Genomic DNA, 15205 nt, shown 5'->3' with positions numbered 1-15205 from the left:
TTCCTCGAACCTCTATGTCTACGCGAAACCTCCCTGCTCGAGCTTGCGATCCTTGTCGGCGGAGCTGTTGTCATCCTCTTCTGCCGGCGTTCTGCGCGCCGCGTCCGTTTCGAGCGCACCGACGGGGTACTCTCTGTGGTGCGGCGGCATGATGACGTCCTGGCCCGCCTCCTTGACCTTGAGCATCGCCTCTCTCTCCTCGGCCCACTCCCGTTCGCGCTCCTCCTGCTTGCGCCTCTCTTTTTCCAGCGTCGCTTTCCGGCCCTCCACGTACGCCTCCAGCTCGGACGGCTCCATCTCCCAGAAGCGCCGCTTGCCGCCAGCAAGGCGCCGCAGCCACGGCGGCAGGATCGCGAGCAGGCGTGCTAATGTCGAGGGCGATGCGCCCGAAGGCGACGACGATAATGATGACGAAGGGAGCTCGCCGGAAGTCGCGTTGGCAAGTATGAAAGAGGCGCTGTACGGCTCTGCTTGCTCCCAGCCTTGCGGCAGCGGGATCAATCCTCGAGACGCCCAGGTCAGCAGTAGCGGTACGTTGTGCAGGACGATCCAGGTGCAGATGGCGGCGATAAGCCCGTACGCGATGTTGAACGAGAACGGGATCAATGTCATGGCGATGAAGGCGGGGATTGCGTCTTTCGGGTGGTTCCAATTGATAGCAGACGTATTGCGCGCCATCATGGAACCGACGATGACCAGCGTCGAGCCGGTTGCCCAGGATGGGATGCTGCTGAAGATCGGTGCCTATGGGGGATGTTGCTCCAAGGTCAGTCGCGGCGCGCGATGCGGTAGTTCTCTCGCGTCGTGAGCAACTTACAAAGAAGAGGGAGAGGAAGAAGACAAACGAGACAGTGATGGCGGTGATGCCGGTGCGGCCGCCTTCGGCAATACCCGAGGCTGACTCGACAAAGACGGTTGAAGGCGACATACCGAGCAAGGCGGACATGCTAATGCAGAAGGCATCGACGAGGAACGCAATCGAGGAGCCTTCAAAGTCGCCCGACCGGTCGTCCATCAAGCCAGCATGACGTGACATCGCAAACAGTGTGCCTGTGTTCGCGACAGCGTGTTTGTGAGCCAAGTGCACTGCCTGGTGCCAAAGGTGGAAGCGACTCACCCGTAGTGTCCATAATGTCTACGTAGAGGAAAGAGATGAGCGCAAGCCAGACTTTTCCGTTGGCGTAGTCAAAGTCGATGTTAGACACTGAGATCTTGGAGAAGCCATGCCATGTGGCGACCTGCTTGAAGAAGTCCCAGTTCGAGTCTCCCTCTGCGGTGTGGGGGAAGAGCGTGACGGCGTTGCCGCCACGCGGCCAAGAGGAGATGGCGACGAGCAGGATAGGCCAGAGGAGTGCACCCTTGACGCGGTAGACAAGTAGCAGCGCGGTCAGCATGCCACCCAGGAGGATGCCGACCCACATGCGCGGGTCTTGCAGCACGTGGCTCTCGCAGAAGCCGTTGGCGTCCTTGTACTGTGCGGGACAGCCGCCGAGGCCGACAAGGTCCGTCGCATTGCCACCGATCGCGCCGAGCCCGCTCGGCCCCAAGCCAATCAAGCACAGGAAGAAGCCAATACCCGCGCCCGTGGCGAGGTTCAGCGAGCGTGGCAGCAAGCGCCCGACCCACTGCCGAAGGCCGATCAGAGACAGGAACAGGAAGATCCAGCCTTCGAGAAAGACAGCGGCGAGAGCTTGGCCGTATGGCACCAGACCCTGGCCATTGTACCCGACTAAAAAGACCAGAGGAAAGGAAAGCACGTCATCAGTTTTTTTCGCGGCCCGGTGCTTGGCACTCGGGAGATCATGCGAGGACGTACCAACGCTGAATGCAAAGTAGCTGTTCACTCCTAGCCCAGCTGATGCGCCCAGGGGTAGATTGGCCAAGGCCCCGAGGAGGAACGTGACCATCGTTGAGATGGCGGATGTAGCGGTCTATACGGGATGCGGAGCGGTGTCAGCTTTCCGCACGGAGTTCTCACGCGGGCAGAAGTGTGCACGCACGACATAGTCACGCCGTAGCTGGAATTTCGTGTTTATTTCATTTGAGACGGTATGGGAAAGCATCAGTGATATGCTGGGGGTGGGGCCAACTGCATCCGCGTGCGATTCACCTCGTTCTTGCAGATGTTGTACTCTGCATTGTTGTCGCAGATGGGGTCGTCGGCGGACGGGTTGCTGCACACGCATGGGCCACCGGACGCGGAGAGGATGCTAGCGTTGACCGAGATAATGTAGAGCATCGCCGCGGCTGTGACGAGGCCTGCGCGGATCTCGGTCGAGAAGCGCGAGTGGGCGCGCTCGAGCGGATGGCCCGAGCCGGCGAGGCGGAAGTGCCTGCCGAGTGGGGAGCGCGCGATGCGATCGTTCAGACGCGCGGTAAGCGCCGATACCTTTGTGCTGCCGGTCGCCATGTTCGACGTCTCTCTTCTCGGCTCGCTATAGGCCCCTTATCGGTGTTTGAATGTGATGTGCAAGGGCAGAAGAGGGAGTGCCTCTCATTCAGGTCAGACTTGTTGAATACAACGCACAAATAGGATCTCAGGCGGCGATATGTCGTCCGTCCAGGCTTTCCCGAAGAGGCCAGCAGCGATAGCTAGCATCGATTGGGTGGGAGGGGAGTGGCATGATAGACAGTGCAGCTGCAACGGAGAGCCGTATAAATACGACGAAAGCTGGTGAAAGACGGACTTACTCATTGTGGGACGGGTGGGACGAGTGATATGAATGTGACCAGCCAGTTTTTCATCGCAGGCACGCGAAACAAGAGAGGGAGACTGGCAAAAAAACGCAGCAAAGCGAGCAGGCGGTCGCGATAAGAAATACCGGGAAGATTGCACTCCGACCTGTGCCGTCACCAATCTATGGATAAAATGCGCATGGAGGCAGTCAGCGCCTTTTAGCGCGAGCACGAGGGATGCGAAGCAGAAGCGGACAGGACGGACTGCGTGCAAGATTGGCAAGTCGCTGCCGGGAGTCTCTCTCTTTGACCGTTTTTTTGCCAGTGAGTCAGTGCGTGGCCAAACTATTCAGGTGAGGACGGACACCATAACCAAAGGCAAGTCAACCAATCCATTGAGTCCATTTAATTTTAATTTTGATTGCGGCCTGTGTGTGGCGTGCCTTCTCTTGCCACATGGGCAAAAAAATTCGGGGTGTACGTGCCTGTAGTTTGACTGCTATCACTTTGACTCTTCGATCAGCTCGTCCGGGGAAAGCCCCTGTAGTGGTCGTGTCCAAGGACGGTGCCTGTCTGAGCCAAATCTCCCCGAAAACGTGTCACACAGCACATCGCCACTTCGTGCATGTTGCAGTGCCTCGGACCCAGTCGAATCCAGTGAGACTGCACGGAGGAGATGGGGTAGGGTTATGTGTATCGCTGGTTCTTCGCTTGGTCCCGGAAACCGAGCCGACACAGCCGGAAGGGCCACGCTTCAGCACATTGCACACAGCACACTCACCCTCACACCTCTCGACGACATGAGCCGCCTAGCAGCAGCAGCTGGCAGCTGCAGCTCTTTGTCAGACTCAGGATGGAAAGGACACCCCTCTCAGAACTGCCATCGGTCAACGGGACTGCCGACAGAAGAACAAAACAGAGCTGGGCTGACAGGCAGAGTACCATTCCAAACGTCTCGTTAGGCTGACCTGCAGCGGGCTCCTCACTTCATTCCCACATTCGGCGCACCCCATTGTTGTCACGCCGCTGAAGCGTTGCTACACGAGCTGGCTGCAGGCGCTGAACAAGGACATTTCACTCTCAGTACCCAGTACCCCGTGGACGTAGCCATCAAAAAATGGCCGCATCCATATTTGACGCGGACAAACCATTGCCCCTCCCACCCTCCTTCCCCACTGTGACGGGCACACATGGGCACGGAGGCGCGCCGCTCTGCTTTGTCCTCAACAGGAAGAAGATCACCCTGCGTCCAGGCTGCTTCAACCCAGATCTGACCCTGCTCGAGTACCTCCGCATCTATGCCGGCCTCACGGGCACCAAGCTCGGCTGCGCAGAGGGCGGATGCGGCGCCTGCACCGTCGTGCTCGGCAAGGTCGCTCCTGTCCCTCGTGATGCCGCAGGCGCGCAAAAGTACGAATACAAGGCCGTCAACGCGTGCCTGCTGCCCATGGTTGCCGTTCATGGCGCTCACGTTCTCACCGTCGAGGGCATTGGCACCAGCTCGGACCCCCACCCGGTGCAGGAGCGCATCGCAAAGATGTTTGGGAGTCAGTGCGGCTTTGTGAGTGCAGTCTCACCGGTGTATTGCCTCGATTGGACGCCACTACGAGTAAAGCAGGTGCTTATCGATCACTTCTACAGTGCACTCCAGGCATCGTCATGTCCCTCTATGCCACTATCCGGACTGCGCACTCGACCGGCAAAGGCCTCACCGAAGCGCAGATCGAACACTCTCTCGATGGCAATCTCTGCAGGTGCACGGGGTACAGGCCCATCCTAGACGCGGCGAAGACGTTCGCATTTGTCCCTGCGGTTAATTATGGTAGCACAGGCCCGATCAGCAACAGCGAGAGCGGCAGCAGCCGAAGCGACAGCGATGACCTCGACGCCACGCGTTCAAAATCGAGCGGCGCGTCCGCGTTGCCGTCAGCCTCCACGGACATCACGACGTACGAGACAGAGCAGGAGAAAGAGCAGGCTGACCTCATACGTCAGGCGACCGGCGTCGCCAACGCAGGTATGTGCGGTAAGGGCAAAGACTGCTGTCGCGTCAATGGCAACAACACCAAAGGACATTATCCTGCCGCGCCACCTGGAGGATGTACCTTGACGCCCTCCAGCTCACCCGCCACGATCACAGCGCTGGCGGCCGGGGAGCAAGTGTCCCTAAAAGAGTACCGATACGCAGATGAGATCATCTTCCCACCCCACCTGCTCAAGGCGGGTACTAGCTTTGACGCGGAGGACCTGGCATTCCCCAGCATGGCCAGCGCCGACAACAGTGACGACGACGAAGAGGATGGCGCCAAGAAGGCAGAACCGGAGCGACGCACGCTCTGGCTGCGTCCGGGCTCGCTTGCCTCGCTGAAGGACGTCATGTCATTCTACGCGCAACTGGGCCGCGCAAGCGCCGGTGCGAAGGCAACGCAGCCAGTAGCCAAGCTTCGCTCCGGCAACACCGAGACCGGCATCGAAGTCAAGTTCAAGCACGCACTCTGGAATATCAACGTCTTCGTCTCGGATCACCTGCGTGAACTCGCCGGGTTCGACGCGGTCGTCGCGCGCGCAGGCAGCATGACACATGCCGGCGCGGCAGATATGAAGATTGGCGCCAACCTCTCTCTGCAGGCGCTAATCGCGGCTCTCAAAGCGGCAAACGCAGCACCGGCGGCCCCAGATGCAAGCGACGGCTACGCAAAGCAGGTCCGCGATGCAGCGCTCGCGAACCTCAAATACTTTGCCGGCACACAGATCCGCAACGTCGCCACCCTCGGCGGCAACATCGCGACGGCCAGCCCCATCTCCGACCTGAACCCCGTCTGGGTGGCCACGAACGCGGTTGTTGCATGGGTGCACCCGACGTCCGGCGGCGCGTCGACAGAGTCCAGCTGCAGCATGCGTGACTTCTTCCAGGGCTACCGCACAACGGCGCTGCCGCCGCACGCCATCCTCACCTCGCTCGCTGTCCCGCTGGACGGGCCCGCGCGCACGGCGCCGCAGCCGGGCGAGCAGCGCTTCGTGCGCGCGTTCAAGCAGGCCAAGCGCAAGGACGACGACATCGCCATCGTCAACGCTGGCTTGTACGTTGCGCTCTCACCCGCGCCGCAGCGCACCGTGCTCGACATCTGCCTCGCGTACGGCGGCATGGCGCCAACGACCGCCGTCGCCAAGCACGCTGGCGCCTTCCTCCTCGGCCGTAAATGGGGCGACGAGAAGGTCCTTAGGGAGGCCATGGCGGTCATGGCCGAGAAAGACTTTGCGCTACCATACGCTGTGCCGGGAGGCATGCCCGCCTACCGCAAGGCACTCGCCCTCGGATTCCTTGCGCGCTTCTGGTCCGACGTCTGCGCCGAGCTCGAGCTGCCGGGCTTTGGCTCTGCAGCTGCAGCGGCAGCCGAGGACGCACTGGCACTGCAGGAGCTGCCGGGCAGCGAGCCGCAGCGTGAAGGGGTCGTTACGACTGGCTCGCAGGACCTCGAAGGCGTCGACCTTGCAGCGCCCGCGACCAAGGCCGTCGGCAAGGCGCTCCCGCACCTGGCCGCGCTCAAGCAGGTCACGGGCGAAGCGGTGTATGTCGACGACATCCCGCCCGTCGCGAACGAGGCGTACGGCGCGCTGGTCGTCTCGCAGAAAGCCCACGCCCGCATCGTCCGCATCATTACGGCGCCCGCGATGCAGATCCCCGGCGTCGTCGCCGTCGTGACGAAGGAGGACATCCCACCGAACGGGTCAAACATCTGGTGTCCACCCACCATGGACGAGCCTTTCTTCGTCGGCCCCGGCGAGGAGGTGCAGAGCGTCGCGCAGATCATCGCCGTCGTCGTCGCTGAGGACAAGCGCACTGCCCAGCGCGCTGCGAGGGCCGTTATGATAGAGTATGACGAGCTGCCGCACATCCTAACCATCGACGAGGCCATCGCTGCCGGCAGTTATTTTAAGCCACGTCCGGTACTGCGCAGAGGCGACGTTGAGAATGCCGATTGGGGTGATTGCGAGCGCACCCTCGAAGGCGAGACGCGCCTCGGTGGCCAGGAGCACTTTTACTTGGAGACCAATGCCTGCCTCGTCGTTCCTGGCCGTGAAGACGGCGAGATGGACGTCTATGCGTCGACACAGAACCCGTCCGAGACGCAAGCGTTCTGTGCTTCGCTGCTCGGCGTCCCCTCCAACCGCGTCACCTGCCACACGAAGCGCCTCGGCGGGGGCTTTGGCGGAAAAGAGTCACGCACCGTCCCGATCGCCGCGACCATGTGTCTCGCCGCGCGCAAGACCGGCCGCGCGATTCGCTGTATGCTCGATCGTGACGAGGACATGTGGTGGAGCGGCCAGCGGCATCCGTTCAAAGCGACGTGGAGGGTCGGCCTCACCTCTGATGGAAGGCTGCAGCGACTCGAAGCGACCGTGTACTGCAACGGCGGATGGTCGCAAGATCTGTCACAGGCCGTCCTCGAGCGGGCCATGACGCACATCGATAACTGCTGTTTGATCCCAAAGCTGAAAGTGCAGGGCTTCATCTGCAAGACCAACACCATGTCCAACACTGCTTTCCGTGGGTTCGGGGGACCGCAGGGCATGTTCATCAGCCAAGACTACTTGACCAAGGCCGCAACGTCGCTCGGTATGCGCACGGAAGATCTGATAGAGAAGAACATGTACCGTGAGGGAGAGCGAACGCATTATGGGCAGGAGCTCGTCGACTGGAACGTTCCAGCCCTGTGGTCCGAGCTCAAGATCACGAGCGAGTACGACAAGCGCAGGGCAGCGGTGGACGCTTTCAACAAACAGAATCGCTGGAAGAAGCGGGGGCTCAGCTTAATGTGCACGAAATTCGGCATCTCTTTCACAGGTGAGCAGGCCTGAGTACAAGCGACTCAAGGAATGGCATCGTTCTCACACGCCCTTTGTTTCGCAGCTATCTTCCTGAATCAGGCGTATGCGCTCATTCACATCTACCACTCTGACGGCAGCATTTTGCTCTCGCACGGAGGCACGGAGATGGGACAAGGACTGCATACCAAGATGGCGCAAGTGGCAGCCACTGAACTGCAGGTTCCGATCGAAAAGGTGCACATCGTCGAGACCAACACCCAGCATTTGGGGAACACCAGTGCAACGGCAGCAAGCGCTAGCTCGGACCTTAACGGCATGGCCATCAAGAACGCTTGCGAACAGCTCAACGAGCGCCTCGCCCCCTTCCGCAAATTCGAAAACGGTAAGGCCGCCGTTCCCTGGGAGAAGGCATGTCACGATGCGTACTTTGCACGCGTGCCGCTTTCTGCCGTGGGACATTACAAGACCCCCGATATTGGCTACAATTGGCAGACCGGAGAAGGCAAGCCGTTCTTCTATTTTACCCAGGGCGCCGCCGTGTCAGAAGTCGAAGTGGACTTGCTCACTGGCGACCATGTGATCCGCCGCGCAGACATTCACATGGACATTGGCCGTTCCATCAATCCGGGTATCGACGTCGGCCAGATCGAAGGTGCATTCACCCAAGGTTACGGCCTCGTCACCACCGAAGAGAGTCTTTGGCTGCCCAGCGGACGGCCGTTCAACAACGGGCCGGGCAACCTCAAGATTCCCGCCTTTCTCAATACGCCGCAGGACATGCGCGTCAGCTTCCTAAAAGGTCAGAGCCGTAAGCTGCACAACTTGCGCACGATCCAAAGCAGCAAAGGTGTGGGCGAGCCGCCGCTCTTCTTGGGCTGCACCGTCTTCTTCGCCCTTCGCGATGCGATCGCCAGTGCTCGCAAGGACGCTGGACAGCCCGACGATTTCCAGTTCATCGCGCCGGCGACGCCGGAGCGCATCCGCACTGCGTGTGCAGACGAGATCATGAAGATCGCTGAGAAGGGGACGGAGCGTCGCAACGAGAGTGACAAGGCATTCTTTGTGAATATTTCCTGAAGCAGCCACAACTTGCAACCCATATCCCCCTGTAGTCTACATGTGTTGTATCCAACGACTTGGAACGCAGATCATAGTCCTGAACATTTGCCCGCACGTGCTTGCTTGTGGGCCGTGTCAAATATTATTATTGTCGCCAACGAGGTGCTGCGCGCTCGAAGTTGCGGTATGGATGGATGCCCCGTCCGTCCGGCTGGGAAGCTCGAGACCGGCCGTCGGGCCGCTGTGTCCCACGATGGCACTGCGCCGTTTTCGCCCGAGGGCGCGCCTCGCAGTGAAGAGTACTGCGAACAAGATTGCCATGGTACCGAGAGTGACGAACGCGCCGATCAAACCGGCCGTGATGGGGCTGACCCGATGCCGACCGTACGTCGAGGTGTCTGGTGCGAACCCGGCCCCGCCTGTTCCGTTCAGCGCAGCGAGGATGTCGCACCCGCGCGCATCCGTCGTGCTGCACTTGTCGCACCACGCTGCGAGGCCGTTCAGGGAGTGCCTTTGCAGTGCTTCCTCAAACATGACCAGTGAGACCATAGTGTTCGATTGGCCGAACAAGGTGAGCGGCTGGTATATCGCGTTGACGGTGCCATTCCGGAAGAGAGCTTGGATGGAACCGTTGTTGTAAATTTCAAAGACAAGAGAGGAAGCATAGTCGACCACGGAAGCATTCAACTGCGGGACGCCCAGTAGGGACCCGAATGCTAGGAAGGGCTTGTACGCAGTAGCCATGGTGGACCACTTAAGCGGATCAGATGCGTTGCTCAGCTGGTTGATCGTCGCTAAAACCGGGGCGAGCATCGCGGTGCCTGCCACGTTGCCGACGCTTTTCGGGTCGGGATCCGAGAAGCTGCCAGCTTCGTGGTAATCGGCATAGTAGCGAGCAAGCTCGACCGTCTGCTGTCCGATTTGCGAGCTCAACGTCGCATTGTGGATGAACTGCGTGTGGGCAAGAGTGCCGAAGTGAGCTACTCAGTGTATTAGAACTTAGCGCCGTAACCTATTCTTGCCCACCTCCACGTTCAAGAAGTCGAAGATGTTCCAGGCATTCTGCAGAATGGCAGGCCTGTCCGCGCCGAGGATGCCTTTGATCGAGTTATAAAATGGCTGGGCTTCGGCGGCTTTGGCTTTAAAGGCCGGCGAAGCGTACCAGTTGTTCAGGCGGGTTTGCCATGCATTGCAGTCCGTGTATCCTTCCAACCACACCTCTTCGTCGGGCTCGACAGTCTCCACCTGGATCAGCTGCGCCCTGCTACCCCATGAAACCACGGAGCCGTTCGCGAGAGTGATCGATTCGTCGAAAGGGGGGTAGAGGCCCTGCAGAAGGGCGTTGACGCTGTCGACGATCACGGTCCCCTCTCCACCGGCATCGGCGAAGACTTTGACTTGAGCGTCTTCCGCCTTAACGGGGTCGATGCCCTGGATCTTATTGTTTCCGTCCAAGTAACGAGCGCGGAGGTCGACGCCGTTCCGGTATTCCTGCAGATAGCCAAGAACCGTCAAGTTCGTCTGCTTGGCCGTGTAGGAAGTGGGTGACTTTTAGCCGGGTAATACGAGCGATGATACCCACAGCAAGACCGTCAGCTTTGCATTCATATGGGCGATGTAGCAGCACCTTTTACCTGGTAAAAGCCCATACGGTCGCCGTGTCGGACGATCGTGAGTACACCAGCGAGCGACATGATGACAGCTGGATTGACTTGTAACAGCTACAGGATTCCAATCTTCCGCAAGGCAAAGTTGGCCGCTGAAGGCGAGTCTCCCGTTGAGAAAAGCTATGACCAGAAGCCTTTACCGTTCAACTCCCTCCACGCAGCCAAGAGCTTATATAGGACAGGAATACATTCGAGAGTGTAACCACATCCTACTTGAGGACGGTTTAAATTCACCCAAAGCAAGCTTCGCTTGCACTTCATTCCCCCGCCCAGAAATCGAAAGGACTTTTAGATCTTACTGGTCGCAAGGATTAGAACACTGGGTTTGTTGAACTGTCATCGACGCAGTGAATGAGACGGATATTCGGTGGTCAGCGGGCTCTTTGGCGCTTTTCAATTCGTGGACATCGGTATCTTGGGGGCCGCCATTAGGGTCTTTCGTCAGAAACTCGGAACGGACTAGACCACAAAAAGCAGATAAGGTTTCTATCACGAGAACCGATGTTCCTGCAAAATAGTGTTTTTGAGCTTAGTTTCCTCTTTACGAAGGGAAGGGTCTATCTATCTGCGCTTGATCCAGAAAGCCCTTGGCCTTATTTCGGCTATTTTAAGGAAAATAGGCCCCAATGGCGATTATCTTGACAAGCGCCAAACTGCTCGACACAACGTGCCACAATCAAGCACCTGCTCCTTCAGCCAATGACTATGAACGAATGAAATAAGGATATTAGAGGCGAGACGTTCAAGTTGCAATGGTTGCAAGATTTGCTATTGACGTTCATTCCGACGTCAGATAGTTTACATCGCCAAGATGGCGGTTCGTATGCTTTAACGCCGATGAGTGCGATGATTATACAGAGTATTCGGCCCATGGCTGGGCATCATCTAGCTGTCGTATTCCTTGGTGCGTACAGAGGCATAGGAGACTACGCTAGACCGTCTACGTACCGCCATGCACAAGAGTTGGCTGGACTATCAAGTGGGTCGCGTTCGGGTTGCGTGCAATGACCTTGTTGTATTTTGTGGACACCGGCCTCCAGACGTCAAGCAACACGGGAAGGGGCATCCACCATGTGGTTGACGAAGCGCAATCTGTACTTAGCGTCACTCTGGGTAGTACCGTGAAACCGGCTTAGAGTTGAGCGTTGAGACGAGGCCAGAAAGAAAGCAACTGCTTACGCCAACTGTGCTGAAGTCGAGGAGAGTGATGGGCTTGCGGACACTCCGGGGCTCAGAACGGTTGCAATGCAGCGAGCAGAAGACTGTACGAAAGGCAGAAATCAGGATGATATCACCAGAATATACATCCTTTTCGAAGAACTTTTCGCCATGCAAATCGGGGCAAGGTTGTTCGGTCCGAAGGCACAAAGGGTGGGGGAAGTGCGAGGCTGTGAGAGCTGTTGCGCCTCGTGAGGAGAAAGAGATCTAGAGCCTGGACGATGCAGGTTGGAAGGCATGATGGAGGTAGAAACTTGCAATTGGGCAAGGGCCCTTGTCGCTTTTGAGTAGAGATTACACAGAAACCGTGCGGGCCTCTGATGGAAACCCCTGAATTCGGTAACTTCTGAGCCCTTTTCCCCGGTGGCTAAGGAGCTTCGGAAAGGCCTGAAAAGCCTCCTGGTCTCGAGCGGAGGGTCACCGCTCTTTTCAGGCCCTTGAAACCCCCAGATCCGTGCTTGGGAGACAAATTTGGAGGCAGATCCAACAAAATCCTCATCTTTGCTAGCAAAAAATGAGATAGTTACATAAAGGCTTTCCAGGGGTTACTGGGGCTCGATCTCCAATAGCCGCTTCCCTGACAGACTTTACGGGGGGTTCCAGACCTTTTTTTGGTTCCGAAGCCCTGCGTTTGCGAGGTTTCCGAGCCAACTCTACTGTTGAGGATAATAACGTTGCCGCGAAAAGATACTGCGATTGGGCAAGCAGTACTGGCAAGTTGGGCGCGTTGCTGAACAGGATTGCCGGGGAAAGGGGCTTGCTGCCCTGCCGGCTAGTGCCTCTGAATGGGCGATCTTGTTCAGCTCCGATCAGTGCTCGCCACTTCCAGCTGCTGGTCTTGGCTTTAGGGGAGCAACCAAAAGACAGACTCGTCCAGTGCCCGACCGCTCGCAATCTCCGTCTCTTCCACGAGAGATGCTTCATTAATTTTTGGCAATACTAATGCGGGGAAAAAGAAGATCATGAAGATTGTGGTGAAGATGATGGGGATGGCCGATGTCAAATTGATATGAGCGAGTCAACCGCTTGCTTGCCCGTATGCCAGGGCTATCCACACCTCTTGTCGGCTCCTTCCACCATCCGGTTCTCCCCTGATATAATACCTCCTATATACAGCGTCTAGGACATACCCCCACCCCACCCACGCCTCTCCTTTCCTTTGCAGAGAGTCCATCCCCCTGCAATTGCACTTTCACGTGCGTCATTCCTGCACGTGCGTCATTCCTGCACGTGCGTCATTCCCGCTGTCCGACAACAAACCCGCCCCTGGAGGATCTCTGTTGCAGTCAGAACATCGTGCCCTTCCACACACCGACCTATTTCGCGCAAGCATATCCATCGCCTCACACTGCCTATTGTCTGTCTGTGCGGCGTCCACCCTGCCAGTTCCAGCGTGACAAAAGGTTCCCCTGATCAAACGCACAAAATGCTTAGCGGCGTAACTGGCGTGCCAGTCCACTCGGGTGGCGTGCACCCCGAGTACGCGTCCACATCACACGAGGCGACGGACGATGGCAAGCAGGACCTGACAATGACGCTCAACGCCGTGCGCACTAGCAACGACTTCCCCGTCGCCGAAAGGAGGAAAGGCTCCGACGATGACGGCGAGGCGCCGTGGGTTAGCCCGCTGACGCCAGAGCAGGAGCGCAAGGTTCAATGGAAAGTCGACATGGCGCTCATCCCATGGCTGTCTTTCTTGTATCTGCTCAGCTTTTTGGATAGGTGCTTATGGTTTGACAGCATGGCTCTTGCTTCTTCACTCACCACTTTTTTGCTTCATTCCATGTGTCTTTGCTTTGGACAGATCTGCGATCGGCAATGCTAAACTGTATGGCCTGGAGAAATCCATTGGTCTCACCCCGACACAATACAACATCTGTCTTACTGTATTCTTCATTCCATACGCGCTCTTCGAGGTGGGTCTTGATCGCACACCACCCCTGTGCGGTTGCAAATGCTGAAAATTTGTCCGCTCGCTCCGTCCGCCAGATCCCCTCCAACGTCCTTCTAAAGCGCCTCAAGCCCTCCATCTGGTTCCCGAGCATCACGATTGCCGTCGGCATCTGCATGTTGTCGCAGGGTGTCGTCAAGAACTACGGCGGTCTTGTCGCAGCGCGTGTCAGCCTCGCTATCGCCGAGGCCGGCCTCTTCCCTGGCGTCAACTTCCTCCTTTCGGGCTGGTACACCCGTAGTCAATTCGGCATCCGTGCCGCCATCTTCTTCAGGTGAGCGCGAAACAGGGCTGCCGGGCGCTGTTAACATGTTTGCACATCGAGGAGTAAAGCTGACGCATTGCAACACTCTTCTCCTCGTCAGCGCTGCATCTGTCGCAGGTGCGTTCGGCGGTCTGCTCAGCGTCGCGATCGTCAAAATGGACGGCGTCGGTGGATACGAGGGCTGGCGCTGGATCTTCATCATCATCGGTCTCATCACCTTTGTCGCCGGCGTCGCATCGTTCATCCTTGTCCCCGACTTCCCGGCAGACTCCAAGTTCTTGAAAGAAGACGAGCGCGCTTACCTCATCGGCAGACTGCAGAACGACCAGCAGTACAGCGCTAAAGGCGAGCACTTCTCGTGGGTCAACGTCGCCAAGGGCTTTCTGGACTGGAAGATGTGGGTTGGCGGCCTGGGTGAGTTCTGCAAAATTGTGATGTGCGAAGACGACCCCGGTAATTCACTTACACGCACACCTCGCACGTGCCAGTCTACGCTGGTTGCGACGGCCCATTGTACGCCTTCAGTCTCTTCACACCGACGATCGTCAAAGCCACGTTCGTCGGGTCGAGCGGTACGAAAGCGAACCTGCTCAGCGTACCCATTTACGTGCTCGCCTGCCTGCAAGTCCTCGCCGTCGGCTTCTTCACTGCGCGCTACGGCCATCGCGCGCTGATCAACATCATCATGATGTGCATCGGCGCGGTGGGCTACATCATTCTGCTGGCGTCAAACAACAACGCGCTCAGTTATTTTGCCATCTACATTGCTGCGACAGGCATCTACTGCACCATCCCCAATACCATCGCGCTGACCAGCGCTTCCATCGAGGGCACGTTCAAAAAATCCGTTGTCATGGGATACATCATCTCCTTCGTGCGTTATCTCAAAGGTGTGCTCCCATTTTCAGTTGCTGTGAACTAAGGCTTTTCTCGTCTCTGCCGTACTCAGGGAAATCTAAATGGCGCAGTGACCTCGGGAGCCATCTACAAGGCGAAGGATGCCCCACACTATCGCCTTGGTCACGGCATCGTGCTTCTCTAGTGAGCCTTCCAGTTTCCACTTCCTCGGTGTCCATGCCCGTTGGAAGCAGTCATCCTGACACTCTTGGCTCTCTTTCGAAGCATCTGCATCGGCATCATCTCCACCGGCGTCTACTGGTGGTGCGTATCGCGCGAGAATCGTCTGCGCGACGAGGGCGCGCGCAACGAGAAGATTCTCTCCTCGAGCATCGCGCGGGAGGAGCGACAAGAGCTCGCCGACAAGGCGCACGAGGAGCGCCTGCATGCGATCCGCGACGGCGACTCCAACGGCTTGGTCAAGCAGTTCCACCTGCTCCTCGCTCGGACGCATAGCTTGCCCGGAGGGACGTACGCTTCGGTCGCAGATGCCAAGGCAAAGAAGGGCGATGACTGGTCCGGGCACCGGTACTCTACATAGCGGGAACTTCGCAGCACAGGCGAAGGGTTTCCAGAATTTGTTCTTACATAATAAACGGAAAGGAGAAAATGTAATCCATGCACTGCTGATGGCAAGACTTT

At 58.0% G+C, this 15205-nt stretch overlaps 4 protein-coding genes across 4 annotated transcripts; 2 read left to right on the top strand and 2 right to left on the bottom strand.

The window, feature by feature from the left end:
- Positions 1–18: 18 nt before the first annotated feature.
- Positions 19–2410, bottom strand: K437DRAFT_222953 (uncharacterized protein; the record flags this gene model as incomplete). The annotated part of the gene is made up of 6 exons (XM_013388490.1): positions 19–744; positions 818–1050; positions 1118–1729; positions 1817–1931; positions 2001–2018; positions 2111–2410. 6 exons carry the CDS (start codon positions 2408–2410, stop codon positions 19–21), a joined length of 2004 nt encoding a protein of 667 aa, XP_013243944.1.
- A 1077-nt stretch (positions 2411–3487) lies between these two features.
- Positions 3488–8668, top strand: K437DRAFT_245899 (uncharacterized protein). The gene is made up of 3 exons (XM_013388489.1): positions 3488–4237; positions 4318–7522; positions 7589–8668. Exons 1-3 carry the CDS (start codon positions 3794–3796, stop codon positions 8581–8583), a joined length of 4644 nt encoding a protein of 1547 aa, XP_013243943.1. The 5' UTR covers positions 3488–3793; the 3' UTR covers positions 8584–8668.
- On the bottom strand, positions 8559–10629 carry K437DRAFT_255759 (phosphoglycerate mutase-like protein). Its single transcript, XM_013388488.1, has 3 exons — positions 10200–10629; positions 9592–10113; positions 8559–9516 (listed from the first exon to the last, which is right to left on the bottom strand). The coding sequence occupies exons 1-3, from the start codon at positions 10257–10259 to the stop codon at positions 8701–8703; spliced, it is 1398 nt and encodes a 465-aa protein (XP_013243942.1). The 5' UTR covers positions 10260–10629; the 3' UTR covers positions 8559–8700.
- Positions 10630–12507: 1878 nt separating this feature from the next.
- Positions 12508–15202, top strand: K437DRAFT_255758 (MFS general substrate transporter). Its single transcript, XM_013388487.1, has 7 exons — positions 12508–13172; positions 13255–13366; positions 13440–13675; positions 13767–14080; positions 14155–14540; positions 14616–14707; positions 14789–15202. Exons 1-7 carry the CDS (start codon positions 12877–12879, stop codon positions 15102–15104), a joined length of 1752 nt encoding a protein of 583 aa, XP_013243941.1. The 5' UTR covers positions 12508–12876; the 3' UTR covers positions 15105–15202.
- The last annotated feature ends 3 nt before the right edge of the window (positions 15203–15205 follow it).

Source organism: Tilletiaria anomala, assembly GCF_000711695.1.
Source record: "Tilletiaria anomala UBC 951 chromosome Unknown K437scaffold_28, whole genome shotgun sequence".
In the NCBI taxonomy this organism is placed as follows: domain Eukaryota; kingdom Fungi; phylum Basidiomycota; class Exobasidiomycetes; order Georgefischeriales; family Tilletiariaceae; genus Tilletiaria; species Tilletiaria anomala.
The sequence above is the reverse complement of the archived record's forward strand: the minus strand, read 5'-3'. Positions and strand labels throughout refer to the sequence as shown.